General features: G+C 36.0%; 1 protein-coding gene across 1 annotated transcript; it reads left to right on the forward strand.

Moving 5' to 3' along the window:
* The first annotated feature begins 1689 nt into the window (after positions 1-1689).
* LOC145985792 (caspase-1-like) lies at positions 1690-27477 on the forward strand. The gene is made up of 5 exons (XM_083119878.1): positions 1690-1802; positions 2456-2688; positions 3491-3655; positions 25924-26050; positions 27110-27477. The coding sequence occupies exons 2-4, from the start codon at positions 2484-2486 to the stop codon at positions 25929-25931; spliced, it is 378 nt and encodes a 125-aa protein (XP_082976004.1). The 5' UTR covers positions 1690-1802; positions 2456-2483; the 3' UTR covers positions 25932-26050; positions 27110-27477.
* Positions 27478-27680: the final 203 nt, after the last annotated feature.

Below are 27680 nucleotides of genomic sequence, written 5' to 3' on the forward strand. Positions count from 1 at the left end.
CATGATTAGTGCTTGTTGCCATTCATTTGTTTTTCTTTAATTTCAGTTCAGTTTCCAGTAGTGACAAGTAATTGACAAGTTGGCTGGGAACCTTTCCGTTGAGCAACGGAAGTGGATTTTAAAGTGTTTTTGGAAATGTGAGAACATGAAAGAAGTGCAGAGAAGATGGCGGGCAGAATTTGATGTATGGACTTCTTGGGGGATCTTGTGAAAGTTTGTACCACCGCTTCCATCCCTCTTTCGTCCGATACTGTTTTCTTCCTGCCACACCATTCCAGATCACACACAGTTCCTTTCCTCTCAAACTTGTCGCGCAATTTCGTAATTGTTACACTTGACGGTGGCGCAGTATCAAATTCTGCCCGCAATCGTCTCAGCACTTCTGTCATGTTCTCACATTTCCAAAAACACTTTAAAATCCACTTCCGTTGCTCAACGGAAAGGTTCCCAGCCAACTTGTCAATTACTTGTCACTACTGGCAACTGAACTGAAATTAAAGAAAAACAAATGAATGGCAACAAGCATTAACCATGACAGATCCAGATCCAGAAAGTTCCATCAGGTTATCTGTAATACTTTCTCTGTTATTAACATTCAAATAGTGTAAACCCCTTTGTGAGACACTCGGTATATATATATATATATATATATATATATATATATATATATATATTTATTTATCAGTATGTTAGTAATAGAACAAAGGTGGAATGTGTTATGACAGGGGGAGTAGAAAGAGGGTTATTTCTTGAAGGATATTAAGTTAATCTCTAAAATGTGAGAATTAGTAAAAAATAAGATGAAGAAGAAAATATAATAAAGAGAAAAGAAAGGGAATAAAACAAAACTATGTTACTGATTGCTTGATTTGCTTTATTTTACTTCGCTTTTTGTGCCACTTTTGGCTAATTTGCGAAGATGGGGATGTGAAATTGATGAATGGACACTCACAAATTTCAATGCGCAGGCCAGGATTCGGACCCGAGACCCCTGGCGTTGTAGCGCGATGTGCTAATCACTGCGTCACAGGAGCCGGCTAAAACTATGTGACTAAACATAGAGATCGAAGGGTGAAGTAAGTTAATCTTGCTGAGGTGCCAGCAGGAAGTGGTGGTACTGTGACGGACGTGAGTACGGGAGATGGTTTTCCTGGAAACATCAGGAGGGTATGAGGTTCCCGGGATACTTCAGAAAAGGATAGGGCTGGGAAGGTGAGGGAAGAAGAAGAGGGGTCAGTAATAGAAGATGTTACATGAGTAAGAAATTCCGGTTGACAGAATATATTAAATTATATTCTTTTTATATTATTATATTCATAAGCTGTGAAGTAGATTCTCCTATTTATACTCATTTATCCTAAGCCATTTTGTGCAATAGTTAAGAGAAGAAACTTGATTTTTGGGAAAGAAGATAAAGTCTGTGCCCCCCACTAAATACGCCAATGCGCGGCGCCATCGTGAAGTCAATCTCTGCAGCGTCTTCTTGTAACTTGATAACTCTTTAATTATTGAAAGGGAGCGGTTCCGTGTAAAGTTAGATTGTTTTGTGAAATGAGCTTTTCAAAATTAGATCCACGCATTTAAATAGAAATAATGTTCATGAAAGTATAGCCTTAATCATTCCTGCTCTCTCTCACCAGGTTCCGGGGCATTAGTGTGTCCCGAAGAAACTTTTCGGAACATCAGGACAATTGATATCATTCCGGAACGTATATCAACCTAGACAACCCAAAATTGACGATTCAAGTGGCGGTCTTATGCACGAAATAGAAAATTCTGCTTATCGATGCTTCTTGGCGTTGGTACGAGATCTTAAGTAAATTTTTTTTATTGATGTCCTCCACGTGCTGTGAAAAAATTTGACGGTGTTATGCGGGGAAACCCTGTATATAATTCCCATAATGTAAGATTGATTTGTGTTATTTTACTTCGCATTTCTGCCACTTTTCACTAATCGCGAAGATGATGATGAGAGATGATATGATGAAATTGACGAAGGGACACTCACAACGAACACCAATGCCAAGGTCGGGATTCGAACCTTGGTCACCTGGCGTCGTAGTAGGTTGTGATAACCACTCCATCACGGAAGCCGGCTATAGTGTAAAAGCAACTCTAATTCTTTTAAAGTGCATCCCATTAGAGACAAGATACTTACATGAATATTTAATGACAATAATGACAATAATATTGTGCATTTATATCACCAATTTAATACAGAGGATTTAATTGCAAATGTATATTGGATTTCTTCTTCTCTCCAAACAATTTACCTTGCATCTCACTGTATATATATATATATATATCGAAATCAATATTTTCTTTTTTGTGGTGATTTTCATAGAACCATCATTGTAATGACCAGTCACTCAATTAAAAGGGCAACTCAATTAAATTAAAGGATATTGTGTTTCATACCCTTTAGTAAGATCTTTCATTTCTTACCATTGTTCAGACTGAAGAGAACAGACACACCCAAGCTGATGGAAGAGGCGTACTACGATATGAAGCACAGAAGAAGAGGAAAAGCTCTGATATTCAACAATGAAAAATTCGAAAGGCAAGGCACACGAACAGGTTCTAGCATCGACAGAGATAAACTTCACAAACAGCTGCAAAGGCTAACTTTTGAAGTGGTCGTACACAACAACAAAAAGTTGTCAGAAATAAGGAATATATTAAAAGAAGGTAAGTCTATTTTCACTCTGTCTTAATAACATTGTACATTTGAAGTACAAAACTGATTATTTTTTTTTATTAGTGGCACTCCTGATCTTATAATAATACCCTGAACTAGATATCAAAATTTCATAAAAATATAATGCACACCAGGTTTTCAGATTCCACATTTTTCATTGTGTCTGTGAAACGTTTGTTATTTTGTTTAAATTTTAACATGAAAAACCTATGTATTTTCTCATTTAAAAATAGGAAATGTATGAATAGAATGTTATTTTATTTACAATTTCATAAGAATATTGTGCATGATATTTTCAGGTCAAAATATTATTCACAAATTTAATTTAGAGACTACTTCTGCTATCTACATATGTGATATATTTTGATAGAATAAAGACAAAATAATTAAAAATACATAAATCCAACTCACGATATCTGTACACATTGTAAGAGATGAATATTACCCTGTGCATATTACCCTGATAAAATTTAATTCCACTCAAAGCTAACAATAACAAGCAGATTTCTGCAAACGGATCTGATTGTGGGCTACACAGATATTAGGGCCTCCCAATGGCGTTGTGGTAACGTTGTCGCCTTGTAGCCAAGGGATCCCAGGTTCGATACCCGCTGGAGGCACATTTCACAGTGGTTCTGATTCCACTTTAAACTGTAGGTCCAGTCCTGATTAGCCTATTTGTGCATTAAGTTGATTTAAAACACAAACGAAACAAACAAACAATACACAGATATTGAAGTGTATTATCCTGACTTGAATAACAATCATTTTTGCTTGTTACTTTCCTTGGAGGACCATTCCGATGCCGATTGTCTCGTCGTAGTGGTTATGTCCCACGGAACTTCAGGGATGATTCACGCCAAAGACCAGCCCTTCCTCATGCAGGAGATATGGCTGCCATTCACAGAAGACAATTGCCACTCGCTAGCGGGGAAGCCCAAAATGTTCTTCATACAGGTAGGGGCAAAGAGCATGGTTTCTCCTTCCCTCTCAGAAAAAGCTCTCATTGGATCACTAAAATTATATACGAGTATATACTTAAATGTAGGACCATTCCTGTAGGTGGAGGGCGTAGGACTTGTGCAATATGTTTATACAAGGATCTTAATTTTTTTTTGATGACATGAACAAATTCTGTATCAATATCCGAGAGTTTAGCTTCTCATGGTGAAATAGTCATTGTAAACAGTTTGATGATTTGTAAACAATTAATGATATTATATCTGACTCTCTTTTTTTCTCTCTCTCTCTCTCTCTCTCTCTCTATATATATATATATATATATATATATATATATACACGTATATATACATATATATATATATATATATATATATATATATATATATATATATATATATATATATATACAGGGTGTCATTTTAATGGCGCCCACGGACCACGGAAACGTATAGAGGACATCGAAACAAACAACATTTCTCAGTAACATTTTTCTCGTTGGTGCATCATTTCGGCGCTACAGTCGTTCAAAAAAGACCGTTTTGCCGCCTGAATGCTGGCAACCACACACAACATTTGATTGCATTTGTGACGTCATATCCCGTCCTGAAGCGATGCGTTCCAGGGTTGCCAGGAACACTCATATTCTGTGAAAAATGACATAGCTACAATCAGCCACATTATGTACCGTAAAAGAAAACGACAAAACACGTTCTTTAACCTAACAGGAAGTAAACAAATGACACGAAAACTAGTAGAAAGAAAACAGAATTCAAGTGGAAGTGGTCATATCGAATTTTGTATCAGCTTACATTTCAAATATTTGCAAATCTAGTTACCAAGTTGGCATCTACAATTTAGTCTATCCACTTCGTCCTTCTGATACTAGTTTTCTGTGACACACTGAACAGATGACAAAATACTAGAAATGAAAGAACTCAAAATCCCAAAGGTAAGCAACACATAATATAATGTATATTCAGTGCATTATGAGACAAGTGACAAAAATGGTTGAAAAACAGGGATATAAGTAGTAGTAATACAAGCTCCAAGCTCTCCGACGACTGTGTTTATCTATGCACCGGATATACATGTAATGTAATAGTTTGCAACTATGAACAGGACAGTATATTCGCTACTGATTCATAATTAGATTGTTACTGTGGTTGTACAGTGGGATCCATGAGTATTACCTTGCAAATTGTCCATCACCATGTTCGTGCACTTTATTTTACCCAATAAGAGCTTCAAGAATTAAAAGAAAACTCAAAACAAGCTGTTGACAATTTCTGCACCAACATACATAAAAATGCATATCTTAAAAACACATAGGATGTAAGAGAAAAATTAATGAAAATAATCATGGACAATTTGCACGGTAATACTCATGGATCCCACTGTACAACCACAGTAACAATCTAATTATGAATCAGTAGCGAATATACTGTCAGCACAAAAGTACCACAAGGCATCTGGACACAAACCTGTAGATACCAATCTTGCAACGAGATTTGCAAATATTTGACATGTAACTGGGCGCAAACAGCCACATGTAAGCTGTAAGTCCAATAAAATGTATTGTTGTTGATATTTGACATGTAGGCTGAGACAAAATCCGAAATTGACACTTCATTTTGAATACGTTTTTACCATTTCTCATATCATCGGTTCACTTTCCCCTTCCCCTGAGATGACTGCTGACCTTCTGGCTGGTAGACTATGATGTTCGGTCTACTGGACGCGTTTCTCGCTTCGTTTTACACCTAATCATGTGGTTGGTAGTTTGTAAATTTTCACAAAATTTGCGTGTCCCTTGCAACTCTGCCGTGCGCTATTTCGCCGCAGGAAATGCCGTCACAGATACGATCAAATGTTGTGTTGGGTTGCCAGCATCCAGGCGGCAAAACGGTCTTTTTTGAACAGCTGTAGCGCCGAAATGATGCACCAACGAGAAAAATGTTACTGAGAAAAGATGTTTGTTTTGATGTCCTCTATACGAATCTGTGGTCCGTGGGCGCCATTAAAATGACACCCTGTATATATATATAGAGAGAGAGAGAGAGAGAAAGAGAGTCAGATATAATATCATTAATTGTTTAATTGAGCGGGGATTGATTCAATTAATTCAACATAACAGTTATGCCTCTGAGGACTGCAATAACTAGAAAAAAAATGAATGGGCCCAAGGATAGAAATGTAGAAATAATTTTCCTTTAGTGTTGCCCACGAGACGAGACTTTGGCCTGTCTCGTCTCGTTGAAGTCTCGTGAAAATGCTGTCTCGTCTCGAAAATATTCGTTTGTCTCATGACACATGATCAATCTCGTCTCGTCTCGAATTTTTAAAAGCCTCTCCCGTCTCGTCCTGTGGACAACACTATTTTCCTTACATTGGCAGGCTACAATGGTCTGGCTCTACGTATTTTATTTAATTTATGTAAGTGGAAATTTTTAATATTATTTAATAATTTTTACTATCATGATACTCATAGGTAATATGTTTCTGTACAATTTAATTTCATATAGGCCGCTGTAGTAAATTGTCGCTTATTTTAACTGCATCATCATCCTTCAATATATCAATGTATGGTAATGTATAGATATTAAAGTTTTCAAGTATGTTTTGTGGTAAAGGTAAAAAAAAGGTAAAGTGTTCCCGTGTGCTTAGCACCATGCCATGAAGGCGTATAGGGGGTGTGGCGGTAACGCCCCACACTTTCTTGATCCAGTCGTGAGTGGGGGTGATGTGATATGCACCACGCCCCTGTCCGCCTTTACCCCCCAGGGTTTCCCCCGGGTACCCATTTTATTCGACGCTGGGTGGACGCCGGGGCCGCTTCCAACGTTAGAAAAGTTCCCGGATTTGAACCGGCCGGGGATCGAACCCGGGACCTTCAGCATGGTAGTCAGACGCGTTACCGCCTGAGCCTTACTGTGGAGAGAGCGAAAAAGAGAGAGAGAGAGAGCGAAAGAGATAAAGCACGCAAGATATTTTCACGTTTCCCATTGTTTCAATGCCCTGTTATGTTATTAATATATATATATATATATATATATATATATAATCATTACTCATGAATATGTTATTAAGTGTAACCGGTTCTGCGAATTCTATTTTTTGTGCTTCTACCGTGAACTTCTAAGAATCACAAATTAGCTTTCCTACCGTCTCGCAGAGAAGGCATTTCGAGATTTACTCCCATGAAAACGAAGAATATAAATTCAACTCCCGGTCAGGAAATGCGTATATTCTTGCTTCCTCATATTTAAACTAATCATCTTTTATTCTCATGGCCAACTTAAAACAGACATGGAAAGCAGTTTATCACCCCACTGCACAGAAAGCCCATATGCTGAACAAAAGATTAATTTTACAAAAGGAAATTTTAAAAAACGTAGTACACGAATACTATAACTTTAGCCCACTTCGAAACACGGATTGCACACAAAACATCGTGCACCGCTCACAGTCTGTACAGCAAGTGTCTGACGTGAATCACTCGACCTCGTCGGTCAGGTGTTGCCACTTGGCAGTGCTGCCCTCACACAATGGCGGAATTTACATGTACTACACACCTTATCTTAACATGGTCATATCTCCCCCTCCATGGAGAGAATAATTTTTGACATAGGAAAAAATATTTACAATACACAAAATATACAAGAAAATATAACAAGTTTAGTCCAAAGTTCAAAGTAAATATTTGAATAAACAAAAATCAACTTAAATTTTTATCCGGTTCCACACTCCAGGATATTTGTTCATAAATTCACCCAAATAAAATTTCCCTTTTTCTACACTAAAATTCCATTTTTTCAAGTTTTCTACATGATGGTTTTCTGTTACTTTTCCTTTACTTAATTCAATTAAACTAACTACACCTTTTCTGAGTTCGTAAAAAACATAATAGTGACCTTCATATACATTACAATATTTTCTAATTCTCTTGCCAACAAGACTACTGAGATAATGTGTTTTGAGAAATACCAAATCATGAATTTTTATCTCATCTTTTTTCTGTTCTGTTACATTATGTCTCAAGTTTCTCATCTTTCTCTTATTTATATCCTACATAGTGGCTAAAAAAGTTTTTTTTTATCCCAATTCTTTTCTTCTGTCCGGGTAATATTAAAATAATTTACTATATTGGCATCTAACTTACGATTGAACATTAATTCCACTGTTGCATATCATAGATTGGAATGGATACTATGGTTGATTAAATGAACAATAATATCTATATATTTTGGCCAGTTTTCTTGACTTTCTGAACAACATATACGCATCATTCTATTGAATTCTGCATGTACTCTTTCTACTAAATTAGAACTTGCATGATAATTTGGAGTATACATTACTTTAACACCTAGAGAACTTAATGTATCCACATATTTCTTTGAATGGAATGTTATAGCATCATCAGAAAAAATACCATCTGGAATACTCCTATGTCTAATGTATCCGTCTTTCAAACATCTTAAAATACTATCTGTATTACAATTACGAATAGGATAAACAAAAAGATATCTTGTTTTTAAATCTTGAATTGTCAACAAATATTTCTTGCCACACTTCCTTCTGACAAGTGGCCCTTGCACGTCAAGAAATAAAATAACACCATTAGAAGAAGAATCATGAAATGAAAATACATTTTTAGATGGACGTCTATCAGCTTAGGTTCTTTGACATATCTCATAATTCTTAACATATTTCTGCACATCTTTCCTCATTGCAGACCAATAAAATATTTTATTCATTCTTCTGAGCATTTTGTCTGTTCCAAAATGACCCATGTTATCATGATATGACCTTAAAAGTTTTGTAACTAAAGATATAGGTATACACAACTTATAATGATTAATGAAATGAAAATCACGATACAACAAAATTCCATCTTGTAACTTAAAATACTTTTTCCTGTTTCTTGATCTAGGCTCTGAATTACCTATAGTTATGTTTCCAGATAAATAATCAATTATTGGTTTAAAAATCAAATCTTTCTTTTGTTCATCCATAACAACTTCTTTTGGTATATTAATAACATCATTCCTTAATAAATCTACTACATTTACATGCAAGTATTGAGTACTTTGATCTGGAAAATTTCTAGAAAGAGAATCCGCTAACAAATTATCTTTTCCTCTGCAGTACTCCACTTCAAAGTCATAATTTTGGAGTTGTAAAGACCATCGCAAAAGTCGTGAATTCCAATTTCTTGCATGTCGAAGCCAGATTAGGCAACGATGATCACATACAATAGTAAATATATTACCAACGATATATTCCTTGCATTTATCAATACAAAACAGAATACTAAGGCATTCTAGTTCACTTATTGTATAGCGTGACTCACACTCCTTAAGAGTTCTACTCATGTATGATATTACATGTTTTTCACCATTAATAATTTGGTATAAGTAACCACCAAGACCAACAGAAGATGAATGGGTTTGAATGTAAAATCTGTTTTCAAAGTCTGGATGATAAAGTTTGACATCCTGTACAATTGCTTCTTTTAACAAATCGAAACTAGATTGTTCGTTGTCTCCCCAGTGCCATTTTTTCCCTTCTTTCAGTAACTCATACAAGGGTGAACATAAATTCGAAAAATTTGGAATAAACTTCCTTAACCAAGTAAAACATCCAATGATATTTTGAAGACTTTTAACATCTTTAGAAGGTTGTAATTCAGCTATTGCCTTAACTCTAACAGGGTTCATACCGATACCATCTTTATCTATGATATGTTCTAAATGCAATAGTTTTTCTTTGCAGAAAAATGTCTTTTTCAACTTTATGGTCATTCCAGCCTGCGTAAGTTTTTCAAATACTTCTCTCAGATCTTGCAAATGTTTTTCAAACTTTCACTACGTATACACAAATCATCTACATATATGATAATAGAGTCACTTAAAGTGTTACCTAGAACTTTAGACATAGCCATTGTAAAAGCTTGGACACCGTTACATGTACCAAAAACCAATCTCTTGTATTGAAATTGTTTTCCTTCAAAAGCAAACGCCGTGTAAGGCCTAGACTTTTCTGTAAGAAGTACCTGATGAAATACAGCGGACATGTCTATGACTGGAACATAATTTATTCTTAAATCCTCTTAAAGCAAGTTCAATATTTTTTGGATGCAATTGGCTGTTTTTTTATGTAAGTTTATAAACCTAAAAGCTGTACACACTCTTATACCTCCAGAAAATTTAGGTACTACAACTAATTGCCATAAGTATTGAATACATAAGTAATGATTTGGGTGCGATAAAAACATGGTGTGATGCAAACGGCCTTAATATTAATGCTAGTAAGTCATGTTATACATTTCAAGGTTATTAGAAGTATAGGTTGGGCCAATCCGTTGTTTACTCGTAATGACGAAACGACGGTAAGAGGTGAATTTATCCATGAAATGAATTCCAAATCTATGCGCTAGTGTTGCACTATGCAGATAGGAAACCATGCCAGAAACTGAGCACACGAAATCGAGTACACAAATGAGCATTTCCACCCATTTACATTTTGTGGCTTCAGACAAATTGAAAATAAATATAGATATGTACTTATTGTTATGCGGGACAGAATATTTTTGATCGGAACGGGAATTTTTTTTAAATCCCGTCATTCGGGACGGGAAATATTCGCAATTTCTCGACTAGTCGGGAAATCTCAAATTCTCATTTTCGCCTTAAGTTATTTTCTTTGCATTTCTGGAATGAAAACTAACAATTTCCGATAAGTTCCAGACACTTGCAATGTAGAAAACGTCAAGAATTAATACCGTTTTAAAATGACCATTCGGTATTTCTCGACTGCTCGGGATCCAGAAATTTAGGGAAGTCATTTGCTGAAGTCGTGATAGGGACGGAATTTTTCTTTCCTATCCCGGTCCCGACTTTCCGAGATACCGCACACCACTTGTTATTATTATTTACTTTAGTTCAGCACAAGATACATCTTCCAAGTACGTTGAACATAAAATATACTTTTTTCAAAAGGATTCTTCGGTCACCGAGCTTTGGATTCGTGTGGAAACGCTAACGTGAATCATGCTAATGCTAGAACCTGCAGTGCGCATTTCTGCCCAGAAGATTATGTATGTAATCTGAAAAGTCAACTTTTAGGTTTACATCAAAGAAAGATCCTTAAGCAAGATACCTTCGACTCCTTATTATGAGCAGGAATGTAGGGAGTATAATCCTGGTAAATACTTCGCCTACCATTTCTTTGCCATTGGTGTACAATTCTCTTTCGCTTTTTCCCTACATATTCACATAAAGCAATAAAAATACAAACTGCTAACTTTTCATTCCATTTTGGTTATTTATTAAACGGTACGTGTTTGTATTTATATTTGATAAATTTACTTTGCTCTTCCGGCCAGTTAAGTCAATTGAGATTATGAAGAAGTGATAAAATAGATGAATGGCCAATCACAGTTCCCCTTACTTACAAGAGCGACCACAAGAAAAAGAACCTTCCTCCTCTTCCGTTCAACTCGGACTATAAGAGAGCATGCTCCACTCTCCCCCTCCCCTCCACACTGGAGTACGGTGCACAGGAGTCGCGAGTCTGCGCAGGTTTCTTTGCTTGTGGTTCCACTATAATAGTAATATAAAATTGTACACTCACCTCACTTAGTTCTCCGGCAGTTTGTTTCTTTATACATCATATTCGGAGAAGATACAATTCAATCTATAGTTGTACGTACACTGTATATAACACACCTTATTACTGACTTCCTTGACCCTGGATGTACAGGGTCAAGGAAAACAAAGAAATGAGCATAATTTTCTCTTCGGTGAAGATGTTGTACCTAAACCAAAAAAAAAAAAACTCAAATAATGAATTCGACAATGTAAATTGATGAGATTTAGTAAATCATTTGATGAAGTGAACTAATTCTGAGTGGACTAATCGCAAAGAACATAATCAGCTCAGATCCTATTACTTCTTCATGGTATGTGACGTAAAGTTCCCGCCCAACCGTTTGACGGCGTTAGTGGTTATCGCATCTCCTTTTCCATAGCCTGTAGTACACATCCTCATCTAGACATTGTTCTTGTTCTGGTGTTTAATATCTGCATACTGCAACACTGTCGTTTTGTCATTTCACGTGACTTCACATTAAAGTGATGCATTCACTTGGCCGGTTACACGTCATCGCACGCAAAAACTTCAACCGTTACCATGGTTTTGGGCCAGGGCTGATACATTTATTGGAACTCGAAATGCTATTGGTTCGGTCGAGCACACTAATACAACAATTAAAATAAATGATGATGTAATACCTAGAGCTCAAGTAGTTAAAAGTCTTGGACTAATATTTGACACTCATATTGAGCATATTAGCCGCCAAATCAATAAATCATTTGGAACACTTAGATTCTTGTTTAAATTTAACAAACTATTATCTTCAGAAATCAAGCAGCGATTAGTTGAAACACTTATATATACACATTTCTCGACTATTGTGACGTAGTGTACTCTGGTAGAATAAATAAAACTTTACAAGCAAAAATTCAAAAATGCCAAAATGCGTGTATGCGGTTCATATTTTGCATCCCGAGACGTGAACGTATTTTATTTGTTCGCATCAGAGGCTTCCTCTGATTAAACCTATCATATGGATTATATCTATTTTGTGACGGTGTTGTGAATCCGCACAATATAATTATATGTTTATTGAAATTATTAATTTCGTATTATAAAAATCACTTTATATTAACGTTTAAAAAAATGTATAATTATTACTTTGTACAACGTTAATTATGTTTTATGTTATTCATTGCACTCTACGCTGTATAAACGAGATATTTATAATTCTAACGTTGCTATAGCAACGAGAATCAATAGTCAGTATGTAGTAGTGTGTCTGAAAAAAATGGAAATATAGGTAATAGTGAACTGCATATTGCTCAGTTATTTCACTAATATATAGACCTATAGAAGTTGTATCTTCACCTTCGCGTTTTAGTTGTAATCGTGCAAATAATTGATTTGTGAACGTCACAGTATAATTGGTGGTCCAGTATTGTGGAACATTATCAGCACGATCTTGAGTGATGTGTTTTGCGTGTTAACTTACACCATTGTTCTCGTGAATCTAGTTTGTACATAAATTTATATTATGTACGCGTCAAGTAATCCTTATAATCTGAGATCCAAAACTAGTCTTACAGCTAGATCTATCAATTGTGGTGATGAACCTGATGAATCACAAAATAAGAATGGTGCCATGAATATGGTGAAGTGCTGCAAAGATCCCGATAAGGAAAGGTTGGTAGCTTGTGAAAATTGTGGCCATTGGTATAATTTAGAATGTTTGGGTTTGTCCGATAAGCATTGGGAATTATACCAGTTAAATGAAAATTATTTCTGTAGAGATTGTGATCCATCTTATGATCCGTTCAGTATTGAAGCTTTTGTGCAATGGAAAAGAAGTCAAGAAAATGTTCAAGAAATTGACATTCGTCCTTCTGTGTTGGCAGAGACGTCAACGAGGCAAAGTAATGTTCCTTTTCAAATGTTTGATCTGCTGGCAGAGTTAAGAAAAATCAGCGAGTCACAACAGATGGAATTTACAAAAATTAGGGAAACTCAAGATTCTATGAGGCAAAGTCAAGAGCTTGAGTTTACAAAAATGAGGCAAACTCAAGAGTCTCAACAGCTTGAGTTTACAAAAATGAGGCAAACTCAAGAGTCTCAACAGCTTGAGTTTACAAAAATGAGGCAAACTGAAGAGTCTCAACAGCTTGAGTTTACAAAAATGAGGCAAACTCAAGAGTCTCAACAGCTTGAGTTTACAAAAATCAGAGAATCTCAACAGGAAATTCAAAATTCACAGCAACTACTCAAGCTTGACTTCCACGAATTGAGTACATCGTTACGAAAGGAATTAGCTGAAGTTGCAGAGTCCTGCAAATTAGCAACACGTTCATTACATCAGGAAATGGAAAGAGAAGTGCAAGGACTAACAGAGAAAATCGAGGAAGTAAACACTACTTGTACAGAGAATTCTGATAAACTTGCTGGCTTGAATGATCAGATTACAGAATGTCAGAACAATGTTTCAGGATTGTCTCGGCAAGTTCAAAGACTTGAAGCCGTTGTGAGCAAGGATGAAATAACTAAGCGCGTGGAAGCACGTGAGGAAAATATTACTAAGTTAACATCTAATATTTCGAATAATGTTGAATCAAGTAATCCTGTACAAGTTTACAGTTCTCATGTGAATAGTAACTGTCAACCTGGTATTCCTGCACGGAACCTAACCTCTCCGAAATCATCTGATTCTTCAGCGTGTGATGTTTCTGATGATGAACACAATCGCATTGCTTCACAAAGACACAAACGTTCTAGAAATAATCGAGTGAGAACTAGTAATACTAACAAGTTATGTCAATCAACCCGTTCTTTATATTCTGATGGTTCTGGTCAGGAAAGAAAGAGGCAAGTAAATCAAAAGTCAGCAAATCAGCAGAATCATCGATGTGATTATCCTGACAATTGTATGCGTTCGCTTATTCAAGAACCTCGACGGTTGGTAAGATTGAATGAACTTACTGTTCTTCCTAAATATTCTGGAGATCCTGAAAAATCAAGCCCACGTAAGTTTATTAAAACTTTAACGTCCTACTTAGACTTACTGCAAGTTCCTGACATGCAAAGGCTTGAATGTATTACTAATTGTTTTCAAGGACCTGCAGAAGGTTGGTATAATACTCATGTCGATTCGTTTACATCGTACAAACAGTTTGTTGACGAATTTTTGAATCACTACACGTCTTATTCGTTAACTCAGGCTCAATTATCTGAACTTAGAAGTCGTAAATATGATCCTAAACCGACGAGTAGTATGGAAGTTTTTGCTATTCGTACGCATTCAGCATATTATAATTTAGTTGATCGTCCGAATGATGCAGAAGTTATTGATATTTTAATCAATCAGTTGCCCACATCTATTGCACAAACAATATTAGCTGCTAGATTAGTTAAAATGGATGATGTAATTGCGTTACTAAAGAGGTTGGATTTAGTGAATTCAAGATCAAACAAGAGTTTTAATGTTCATGATAATGTACGTGAAAAAAATTTCCGACATGATGGAAATAATTCGAAAAGTTTTACAGACAATAATAGTGCAAGGGCAAAACTGAGAGTTCAAAGTGTTGCTAAAAGTTCATCGTTTGTGAACGATGATGAACCTAATGGAAATCAAGGTTCAAGACGTAACGTAAGACCTAATGATAGTGTTCATTTTGTTTCTTCTAGCGATGAAAATAAAAGATTTAAGATTCCACGTACAGATGTTCCGTTTGTTGCTGAAAACCAACAATCAAACTCCAGCCAAAATACGATGATATTTAATAGAAATAATAATTTTGGGAAACTTAACCTAACTAACAGACCATATAATCGTTACAGACGTAATGGTGCAGGAACTCAAAATTTCCGGCAAAATAGAAGTCCACAAAGCTCACGATACTTCAACAATAATGGTAGATTTATGAGCAACAGTTTTAATGCCAGAAACGAGCAAGAACAACAGCAATTTACACTGCGTCCTAACTCTCAGTTCTCTAACAATAATTTCCACTCATTCCAACCATGCAGTGTATGTGCCAATTGCGGATATTCGTCTTCTCAGTTGTCAACGGGAAACAGTTGCAATGCAACTGCAGTGGCGAATACTCCATTAAATGAAAATGCTCCATCTTTCGATCCAAGAGAAACTTCTTGTAAACAGTTCATTTCTTCTGTCCCTGAAGCAACATTAAACGAACGTCGCGGGTGAACGTGGACCAGTTTGCTCGCACTAACATAATGGAGGGTCCGGCTAAATCATATCGTAGTGATAATATAGGCACAACTTGTCAGTATGCTGTATTAAGTAATTCCGTTTTATCTGAAGTTGATCATTGTTATCCACTTTCAATATTTTTTCAATTAGATTGGTACGAAGATGAACCTACTTGGATTTTAAATGATATTGGTATACCTACTCCTATTACTGATCAACCTCTGATCACAGGAACAGTTTGCGGTATTACCATACAGTGTGTCATCGACAGTGGAAGCCAGTGTAATTTAGTCAGTTATGAATTATGGTGCAGTAAAAATCAATTATTCCGAGTGCCAAGCTGGATACAGTGGATCAACTTAAGTTATTGCCGTTTGCAGGACATCAGAAGTTTCGTGTTGCTGGTCGGAAGATTATAAGTATTTCAATTAACTCGGAAGTTTTTTCTTTGGAGATGTTTGTATTGAAGCAACTGCATGCTGAATTAATTCTCGGAATACCATTTTTAAGGCAATACAAAGCTGTACTCGATTTTAGAAGAAACGAAATTAGTTTGATGGCGTCTACTGTTTCCGAATTGGTTCAGCCATTAAATTCTAGCAAAAGCACAACTGATAGGGATTCCTGCCAGATGCAGGAAGTTACTATAGTCAAAGAAGTAGAAAATTTACTTATCGTTTCTCTAGATCAGATCACAACGAAGGTGCGGTCGTGTGAAGCACTCAACACGGAGCAGCAGTCTCAGCTTGAGAATCTAATAATAGAATATCATAGTTTGTTTTCTGATCGACCCCGATCTGCATTCGTGGAACCTTATCAAATTGAACTAGACACAAAGGAACCAATTAAGGCACCTATATATCCAGTACCGTTCGCCAAAAGAGCAGCGTTAGAAAAGGAACTAGAAAAATGGAAAGCCTGGGGAATAATTAAAGAGATGTCTTCACCTTATTTGAACCCAGTACATATCGTCCCAAAATCTAATGGTGAGTGGCGTCCAGTGGTGGATTTTCGTCGCCTAAACGAACATGTAATTTCACCACTTACCCATGTTGAACCGATAAACGAGCTACTTCAACATTTTAAGGGTGCAAGATATTTTTCTTCGATTGATCTCTCCTGTGGATATTTTCAAATACCACTTACGCCCGACTCATATAAATACACAGCTTTTTCGTATCGAGGACGACAGCACGTGTTTTGTTACTTGCCATTTGGTATAAAATCAGCTGTTTCTGTTTTTGTTGAAAGAATGAATAAGGTGTTTGGACCAGAGACTCATTCATTTCTGATGATATATGTGGATGACATTTTAATATTTAGCCCAACAATAGAGAAACATTTTGAACATCTTGATTATGTTCTACAGACATTGCAGAAGACGAACATGTCCATAAAATTTGCCAAATGCAAATTTTTCCAAACGGAAATTAAGTTTTTGGGTCATGTGGTGTCTGGTTCTGAGATTAAGGTCGATCATGATAAAGACTCAGCTATTCTACAGTTTCCTGTTCCTCAAAACAAAAAGTCACTTCGCAAATTTTTAGGACTGGCAAATTGGAGGAATCGTTTTATACAGGGATTTTCAGATATCGCTAGTCCATTATATCATCTTTTACGCAAGAATGTGCTATTTTATTGGACACCTCAGTGTCAAGAAGCTTTCTTGTTATTAAAGAATGCTCTAATTTCAGCACCAGAATTGAGTCAACCCGACTTTGAGTTGAGGTTTTGTGTTTCTGTTGATGCAAGCCAGAAAGGATTGGGTTGTGTACTTTGGCAAGTTGATAATGATGAAATTCGTGTCATACAATATGGCAGTCGTGCTCTTAGAGGAGCAGAGATTACATATAGTACACACGAATTGGAATGTTTAGCTATATTATTTGCTCTGGAGAAATTTGCTATATATCTTAAAGGAACTGATTTCAACTTATATTCAGATCATAAGTCGTTGTCTTGGCTTAAAACTGCACAATCACTTAATTCTCGTCTTACGAGATGGGCTCTCAAACTGCAGTGTTTTGATTTCACGTTATATCATGTCCCAGGAGTTTCGAATAATATTGCTGATACGTTGAGCAGATTTCCGCCTTGTACTACTTATTCTGCACTTGATGATAAATTATATATCAATCAAGTAATTGTGGAAGTTTCACAAGATGATACTTCTTCTATTTGGTTAAAAGCTCAACGAGCAGATGAAAAATGCAATAATGTAATTTCTCACCTGGAAGATAGTACAACTGATAAAAACTTTTCAAAGTATCTTCTTCACAACAAAATTATTTTTTATAAACCAAATTCAGATGAAATTTGTAAACTTGTAGTGCCACGTGAGCTTATACCTTTGATATTGCACAAAATGCATGATTTAAATGGACATTTTGGTTATCAGAAGGTTTTAGCAGCTTGTAGAGGGGCATATTTTTGGCCGTACATGAGAAAATCAATTAGAAATTACCTGAAAGATTGCTTAGAATGTGCACGAATAAAGATTGTAGGTCGGCCGTTTCTCACCAACCTCACGATTTCCTCTCTATTGATTTAATCGGAAAATTACCAAGATCACGTACATATGAATATCTCCTCACAATTGTAGACGTTATGTCAAAGTTTGTTATGATTTATCCGTTAAGAAAAGCGACTGCCAGGGAAATTATCAATCGTTTTGAAGAACAATATTTTAAACATTACCCTGTATGTAATGTATTATTATCAGATTGTGGAAGCCAATTTACATCAAATGAGTGGAAAGCCTACATGAATTCAAGAAAAATTAAGCATATTACTACCACTACATACAATCCGAAATCTAATCCTATTGAGAGGTACAATAAGGAGATTGTTAGATTACTGCGATTATTCTGCAATGATAATCACACCAGTTGGTATCCAAGAATAAATTCTATTATTCAGTTATTAAATCATTCATGCTCTTCAGTTACCGGATTATGTCCTAGTGAACTTTTCTTACATGAAGATATGAAGGACTCAATATTTGAAGAAATCAGCTGGCCAGAACAAATTAAATCTTTGCCATGGAAACGCAAATTGTTTTTAGCAGAAATCAGGACTAGACAATCTAGAAGAAGTAGGAAGATTAAGAATGCATTGAACTCGATCAAACTTCAAACAGGAGATTTGGTTATGATAAAAAATAGGCAAGTTAGTTCCAAAATTAACAGCCAGATTCATAAATTGTTCAACTTGTATATTGTGCCATTCCTTGTCAAGGAAATTAAGGACAATAATGCAATTCTTTACACAATGAACCAGCAATATTATGACAAGGTGAACTTTTCAAATCTTCGAGTGTTTAACTGTTCGGAAGAAAAGAGGAATCAACTCTTGTCTGAGAATTAAATTTATGAGAGTAGATACTTGAAAAAAATGAAACCATTCTGTTTATTATTTGGTACAATTGAATGTTGTATTATGTTCTGATTTGTTATTACCTGTTAGGCACAAATCTGTTTATGTGCACGTTGTTGTCGAATGTCAGATAATATTGTCCATTTGTAACTTTGTTGTAGTTATGTTGATACACATCTGACTGATTTATAAATGAAAACTCCTCCTCGCTGTTTCGTAGTTTTCATTTTCCCGGAGGAGGGGAATGTTGTGACGGTGTTGTGAATCCGCACAATATAATTATATGTTTATTGAAATTATTAATTTCGTATTATAAAAATCACTTTATATTAACGTTTAAAAAATGTATAAATATTACTTTGTACAACGTTAATTATGTTTTATGTTATTCATTGCACTCTACGCTGTATAAACGAGATATTTATAATTCTAACGTTGCTATAGCAACGAGAATCAATAGTCAGTATGTAGTAGTGTGTCTGAAAAAAATGGAAATATAGGTAATAGTGAACTGCATATTGCTCAGTTATTTCACTAATATATAGACCTATAGAAGTTGTATCTTCACCTTCGCGTTTTAGTTGTAATCGTGCAAATAATTGACTTGTGAACGTCACAATTTCTATCATTAAATCTACTGTAATTTACATTTCTGTAATCTCCATGGTAATCGTTGAAATTATTCTGAGATCTATTGCTTACAGTATTATCATTTCCAGATTGTTGTATTGTTGTTATATATCCTATAGGAACTAAATCTAGCACGGTTATTGTTACCAACATTTCTTGCACTATTATTTACATTTCTGGATGTATTTGGTTCTACATTACCATCAAACTTTCTTACATTTACTTGCCTAACAAACCTACTGGACGGCTTTGAATCTACATCATAAGAATAATAAAGCGCTCCATGTCTGAAACTAATTCAGCTGCAATTCCCAATGAGATATTGGGCTGATTTAGTATAGCCTCTTTCACTTTCATTGGCATTTGATGAGCAATGAGTATATGTTTCTGCTGATCACTAATTTCAGGTTTAACTACATTTTACACATTTACCTGTGACCAGAAATAACCTAACAAACTTTGTTTACTCTCCTTGGAAAATTTCTTACACAGTACATTTGTTAAACAAGTACTCTTCCATGATGGACTTTCAAACACATTTAGAAACAAGGCTTTAAAAGTTTCATAATCATCTATCAACTCAAACCAATGTTTTGCCACACCCTTAAGAACCATGGGTATGTACTTGATGTAATGTTTAATTGGAATGTCTGATGTTACAAAACTATCTTCTTTTAAAAACTGAGACGCCAAGTAATCTGTACTTGTAGCATTGAAATTTGGCAACTTTCCTATATCAGAGTATCTTAACACACCATGCTTTTTCTTGAACCTTCTATTAATTTCAGATTCAGTTTCACTAGCTAAATAACCTTTTCTATCTTTATTAAAACTAGATTTTCTTTTGTTAACACCATTTCCACTTGTTCTTAAAGAATTACTAAGTCTATATCGTTTTTTCTTATACTCTATTGAGCTTTCAGTATCAGAACTGGAAGTATCAGACCTTGTACTAGTAGTTTTCTTTTTAATTTTTACGTTGGAACATTTTTCTACTGCATATATCTCTCATCTATTTGACTAGATCTTGAAAAACGTACATGACTAGCAATACTACTAGGTTTTTTTTATTGAAATCACTAAGTTTACTGGTGCTTTGCACTTCACTATTGTTAGTTTGTTGCTGAGCAATGACCTGCAATGCTCTTAAGTCTTAAGTCGAAAGTCTTTCGAAACCCCTCTTAACTAATAATCAAAGTCAACAAATTTATTTTCTAATGTTTCTACTTTTGACGCAATGTCAGTTACTTGTTGAACACAACCCTTATATGTAATTTCCCATCCTGCAATTTTATTTGATACTAAATGTTCGCTGTTCGGTCTGTTGCTCGAGCGCCACTTATCACCCCGCTTTTTACAGAAGAAACTACTTAAGGAAATGAGTTTCTGTAGCATTTAGAAGTTCGTGCAGGTATTTTCTTTCATCGTGGAATCTATTTCACCGGGAAATCATGTATTTTCCAACAGAAATATCTCTCCGACGCACAATTGCTGTTGCTTCCATTTGCTTGCATTACGTGAACCAAATGTGTGATGACGTAACTCCCTGTCAATGTTTCCAAACACGCCGTTTTTTTGTTTTTTTTGAAAGATGACAATTTTAACTATGTATGCCTAACCTCACCGAACCTAACCTAACCTTGCAGTGCATGGTTTATGGGGCTATCCGTGCATGGTTCGTGGGCTATACATGAATTGGGGCTATCCGTGAATGGTTTGTGGGGCTACGCGTGCATGGTTCGTGGGGATTTTTCGGTTTGTGGGGCTATGCGTGCATGGTTCGTGGGGATTTTTCGGTTTGTGGGGCTATCCGTGCATGGTTCGTGGGGCTATTCATGAATTGGGGCTATCCGTGATGGTTCGTGGGGATATTTTGGTTAACAAGGTTGCAACACTGCCAATGATGATCTACCACGCTAGTCAAACTGTCTCGCCATATTGTGGAAGCGAAAACAGGAAAAACAATAATTACTTCTCATGTCACAAATTGAAATTATTTTCGTGAAAAAAGCAAAATACCACCTAGAAGAATCTTTCGCAATGCAGAATAGGTAAGTACGAATGTTAAAAGTGACGAAATGAACTAGTGAGAGGTGTTGGGACCGTGTCGAATATTTACCTTCATTTCACAAAAGGAAATTTTAAAAAAACATAGTACACGAATACTACAACCAGAGCGTATAGAAGAGGAAGTGTGCGCACTTCGGTTTCTTCCCGTAAGCCAAGTGAATAGAGCGGTGCCCCACCGAAACACTGGCAGCACCTTCGCTTGCGACGAGCGTCTTCTGCTTGCAGTGCGGCCGCGCATTATGTAGAGCGTTGTGTTTTGTTGTGCTAGAATAACATTGTGTACTTTTATTAATGACAACGTTGTTACGTTATTCAGTTCAGTGTCGTTAGATTTGTGATTGATCCGTTGTGACTAGTTTGTGTTGTGTTCAACGCATTATTATTGTGTTTGAGACAGCAGCGAGCGAAAACTACAAGATGCCTACGTGTTTCGTACCCGGCTGTAGATCTGGATATGACTCCTGCACAGGCAATATATAAAGGATCAGAAGCACATACAACTTTAATAAAATGGAATGCTGTCCTTAGAGATAATCGAAATTCCTTCACTTCAGAAAAAAAAACGCTAGAGTCCTTAAGAGTGACTTTAGAAGTGTCCGAATATTTGTGGAAGAACAATTACAAGTACGTTTTGACAGGAAAATTTAATCAAGATCCTCTAGAACGCCATTTTGGTATATTGCGGTCGTTCACTTGTGATGATCATCCCTCCACTGCACTGTGGATTTTCTGCACTTACATATGTGCAATCAATTTACGTACCAGCAAAACTTGCTTTATTTTCGGGCGGAAACTGTGAATACAGTGTCCTCTGACGTCTTTTGTTAATGAAATGCGAACTCTGGCAAGAGCAACCGAAAATAAAAATCTTTCGGTGAAGAAGCAACCTGAAAATAAAATAAGGGAAAAAATTTCCATTGTTGAAGATGAAATTCAAATACCGGACTGGGAAAGCAACATACCGTACTTAAATGAACAAAGTGTTGGTAAAGAATACTTGGTGTATCATTTGGCAGGATACACAGTGCGGTATATTTCAAAAGTGACGCATTGTAAACTGTGTACAACTTTTCTGCACGGGGAACCAACTAACATACCTGCCTCACTTACGCTAATCCAAGACCATAGGCGCCGACTCCATGGGGCTGAATTGTGCCCCATGAACTTAACTTTAAATTCACATTTGAAATGTTCTAGACCATCAACTTTGGGGGGGCTGAGACCGCTAAACCATCAACTTTGGGGGGGGGGGGGCTATGACCAGAGACAGCAAAACACATGACTTATTATTATATACTAAGTATGTAATTATGAGTATTGTTAAAATTGATATTTTTGAGGAATTCATGGGCTTTTATGAGATTCCGAACACTGAGGCCAAAACTTAAAAAAGGGAGAGTGATTCATTCATTAATTTATTTCAGTGATCAGAGCCCCCCCCCCCCCCAATAATTTTGACAAGTCGGCTACCCTGTCCAAGACTATGGTTCGGGTGACGGCTGTAAATACCTTACCTATGCATCGAAAAGTGTTTATGATGTGCTGTTACGAGTGGAAGATGTTGTTGCAGAGAAATTATCATGTGCTAATAGTTTATGGGGGGATATATTTTTTGAGTGTTTGGAGAATTTAAATATAATTGCTGTAAAAACTTCGCAATTAGGATGCTGTGAAGATCATGTGCTGCGTACGCTTCCTAAACTCGTATTTCACTATCTGAAATGTCGATTTTTCTTCCGCACCAAGGAGATAAGAAAGGAATTAGTGCCTCGAAGACAGCAAAATCATCTCCGAAATTCTTCAAACTATCCAGCTGCTGAGCTCTTCTCCAAACGTAAGTAACATGCATTTTTGTTTCTTATGTAGTTAGCTATGTAAGCAACGCGAGCATCTTCCGCGCAGTCTCAAACGTCACCACTGCCATCTAGGCGGTGGACCACGGCAACTCAGGGAGTGCACACACTATTCCTTCTATACGCTCTGCTACAACTTTACGAGTACCAACAGCCAGCCCACTTCGAAACACGGATTGCAAACAAAATATCGTGCAGCGCTCACAGTCTGTACAAGAAGTGTCTGACGTGAATCACTCGACCCCTCCGGTCAGCTGTTGCCACTTGGCAGTGCTGCCCTCACACAATGGCGGAATTTACATGTACTACACACCTTATATTAGCATGGTCATAAGTTTTAACCCTTTCACCCCCAGACAGAGAAACGTGAAAACCCTCGACATCCCAGGTTCTAATGTAAAATCTTCAATAATAAAATCATTTAATATTCCATGACAAATATTGCCTGAATTTTCATTCCAATCAATATTGTATTTCTTTGAACTTTGTAGGAAGTTCATTGATAACCATAACATGTTTTTGTTTTTATATACTGTGTTATGTAATAGTACATAAGGAAATAACAATACATAATAAACATTATATATAATATATATTATATTATATATTGCGTCGATATTCACTCGCAGCTACACATTTTGTAAATATTACATTGTTATATGGATATGCATAACATAATACATATAATACATAAACAAATACATATTAGTATACATAAACGAAGTACAGAGTAGTGCAGCAAGTCCAGATGAAAACTTCCTACTTATTCTTGTCCATTCTCTACTTCTTTGTTGTTTCATGAACTTTGTGAAATGTTCAGTGATAACGATAATATGATTTTTATTATTTATTTTTATATTTATATACTGCGTTATATAATAGTACATAATGTAATAATAATATGTAACAAAAATATAGATAACATAAATGAAATACATTGTATTACATATTGTGTCTTTACTCACTTGTAGCTACAAATTTTGTAAATTTTACATTGTTATATGGATAACATAATAAAAATAATACATAAAACAAGTACATAGTAGTACAGCAGGTCCAAATGGAAAGTTTCTACTTCTTCTTGTCCTTATGGTACTTAGCAAAGTGTTCCAGAGAGCATGAACCAGGTTCATCTGGCAAACCTTTCCACCCATCATATGATAATGGTGTGTCTTCTTCATCTTCCGAAATGGATTCCGAAGATACGTCAGATTTTGTAGAGGCTCCAGAATTCTCCGGAATATAGTCTGAATCACTAGAATCACTAAAAGAATTCATTTTCGGAATGAAAGAAATCAGCCGTCCTTCTTCGTCAACACTCAACAAATAAGCACAACAAACGCTCGTTGCTTCTTTCCATATATGGTCATAAGGGGCGCCACTGTTTCACACACCTGCTGGTTATTACGAAAGGCAACAATAGAACCTTCACGGTAGAGTGTCCCAGAAAGAATTTCCCTTTTCCCTGCCCCAAACCAGATACCCACGTTTACAAAGAAAACAATACGCTACGAACACATACGTGATGTGCTTGGTCTGCACGACCATTCTGTCAACACATCATACGTGATGTGCCTGGGGGTGAAAGGGTTAAGGAACCAAACGTAAAGAGAAGCACCCCATTTCCAGGGCTGTAGTCGAGGGAATACGGCGATATACCCCTCTTGTTAACCTTACTTATTAGCTTATACCTCCTATGTACTAATTACAGTCAAATTCTTTTGGTTTCATGTGATCTGAAACAATGTTAGGAAGGGGAGAAAGTGTGGATACGCAATGCACGTTAGCATTTAATCACCATCATTTTACGGCTATAATGTCAATTTTTTGTGAAAATGTGTACAGTTAATTTTAACACAACCTTTGCTAGCTTGGTTGGTCTCGGCGCAGGTCTTGAGTAATATGAGATATGCCTTTCTTATCAAAACCAATGTAGATGTTTGACATAATATTATTTGAGATTTCGAAGTATCGAGTAAGTCCATGCAGACTATAAAGATGTTTATGGTTAAATGCGACAAGTGAGGTCTGTTGCATTGCAGTTTTAAGAACGGTGAGAATGAAAAAAAAGAGAATTGTTGTTTTTCCTGGTATTTTTTATTTTCAATGTAATTAGCAGCATCAATACAATTATTAACAGTATACAAACTGTGAATTCACAAAAGTAATATCAACAAGAAAACTGATTACAAATCATGCTGTACTGTAGCCCATAACATACCACAGTAGTCTGTGCAATCATTAAAATACATATTTAATTTTTTTGTTTTAAAAATGCCTTCTCTATTGAAATATGCCTGTTTTATGTCAATTATCTGTAAATCATCATAATTAGTTTTCTAACATGAATTACATTTTTTTGTAGAGTTAAATTATTTCAATGAAAACATGGGCTCAGCTTTACGTTTCACGAAACTTAGCGTATAACCACTGAATATTTTGGGACTACAACACTGCCCATTTCTTTATGACTTTAAAAACAGCAAAGGAGAAAATTGTCAAATTTTTCGATGAAATCACTTTACTTGCAGGCTTGTAGAGGAAACCAAACAGATTCAGGAGTGGAAATTCAATGTAGGACACAACACGATGCGGGTTTGCCACACTTTAAAATCCCTGAACAACCAAATTTCTTTGTCGCCTACTCCACAGTTGATGGTAAGTAAGAGGCTTACTTCTGTTGAATGTTCTAGTTCTGTATATAGTAAATATACTTCTTCGTTATGGAAAGTCCCATTTAAAATGCGAGCACAATATTTTGATAATAAATTGGGTCAATTTGAATGGAAGGTGAGTTTACAAATTGATGATAAGGAGAATCAAGGCTCTCGGTGTAGTATATGAGGTAAGGGGATACATTTCGTGTGCCTTGCAATAAAGGGATTCCACGTTCGATATCTGTTGATTCGGATCCTACTTTAAACTGTAGGTCCTGTTCCAATTAGTCTTCCTGTGTATGAAGTGTAAAACCAAAACTCATACATTTACTGCATTTCTCTACCGAAAATGTTATACTGCAAGCAAGGACGTATCTAGAAATGTATTTCTGACGAGGTGCTCTTCGAGCTAACAAAGTGTAATTTGTTAATGGGAATTATAAGTATATGAATTATATTATTATTACGAGATGAACAGGCAAATCAATGGTGTAAATATATATAATAGTTTTATTTACATTCATTATCTAGTTTGTTCTACCAAGCTGTTGTGTTCTCTCGGGGTGTTAAATGTCAAAATAAATAGAGAAGCATTGTTGGCAGAAGCATGCCTGTCGCTCAAAGATCGCAAGACCATTTTGAAGTGACATTTTTATTTGAGAACGTGTGCCGTGAATTGCAACAGAAGGATGCAATGTATCGTACAGAACCAGCCATATTGGCAGATCTTCGGAAAGAAATTAAATTGTCGTGCGCAGCAATCCCAGTAGACACTATGGCCAACTTTCTCCAAGCAGTAGATCACAGGTATGAGAATTGTCTACACTCTAATGGTGCCAATTCTCAGTACCTGTTGTAATCGTAGAAATCAAACAGAACTTACAGTCATCTCTTGATGACAATAAATTTAGTATTGTAGCTCTTATGGAGCATACTTTGTTGTTGAAGTGTGCGTACATTTTTTGCCCATCCCTATTTTAAAATTCAGTGGACATAATGTGGCTTTTGAAATCATTCAACATGACGAACCATTATACCGTATCTGATGCCTTCGTTTCAGGATATTGCTCATGGAGAAATCAGAAGAAAGGTTCTTGGTTCCTCCAAGCATTTTGCTCAGAATTGAAACAAAACGGGAAGCTGCACGACCTGTTGAAGCTCATGACGTCCACCATTCGGAGGGTAGCGATGGACTTTAAATCACCGACCAATCAAAACGAGATATTGAATGAGATGATGCAAGTCCCAACATTCCATACGACGCTTACAAGACACGTGCTCTTCAATACAAAGGGTTAAAGACAGAGCGAGAGAGAGAGAGATGTTAGTCAGAGTGAAAGTGACAAGAGACGTACCCAAGGAAAAATGAAGAAAGGGAAGAGAAATGATCCTGTAAATTGAAATGTAAAAAAGTAAAAGATTGAAAAAGAGCTCACATTATACAGAAAAGCTGTTGTTAAAACAGAAAATATATATTATATCAAATATTATTATAAATTTAGTTAATGAATAAAAATTATAAAATTTACTAACATTTGGCAAAATAAGCTTATTTAACCCTCTATTTAAAGAGTAATGTAAGACAAATATAGGAAGTTGATTGATTGATTTGCTTTATTTTACTTCGCTTT

Source organism: Lepisma saccharinum, chromosome 3 (assembly GCF_977018435.1).
Source record: "Lepisma saccharinum chromosome 3, izLepSacc3.1, whole genome shotgun sequence".
NCBI lineage: Eukaryota > Metazoa > Arthropoda > Insecta > Zygentoma > Lepismatidae > Lepisma > Lepisma saccharinum.

Excerpts from the sequence above, each read along its gene's own strand:
- LOC145985792 (XM_083119878.1), top strand. The coding sequence starts at position 2,484 with ATGGAAGAGGCGTACTACGATATGAAGCACAGAAGAAGAGGAAAAGCT. Across the intron at positions 2,689-3,490 it reads AAGGAATATATTAAAAGAAG|GACCATTCCGATGCCGATTG; the intron begins GTAAGTCTATTT and ends CTTTCCTTGGAG.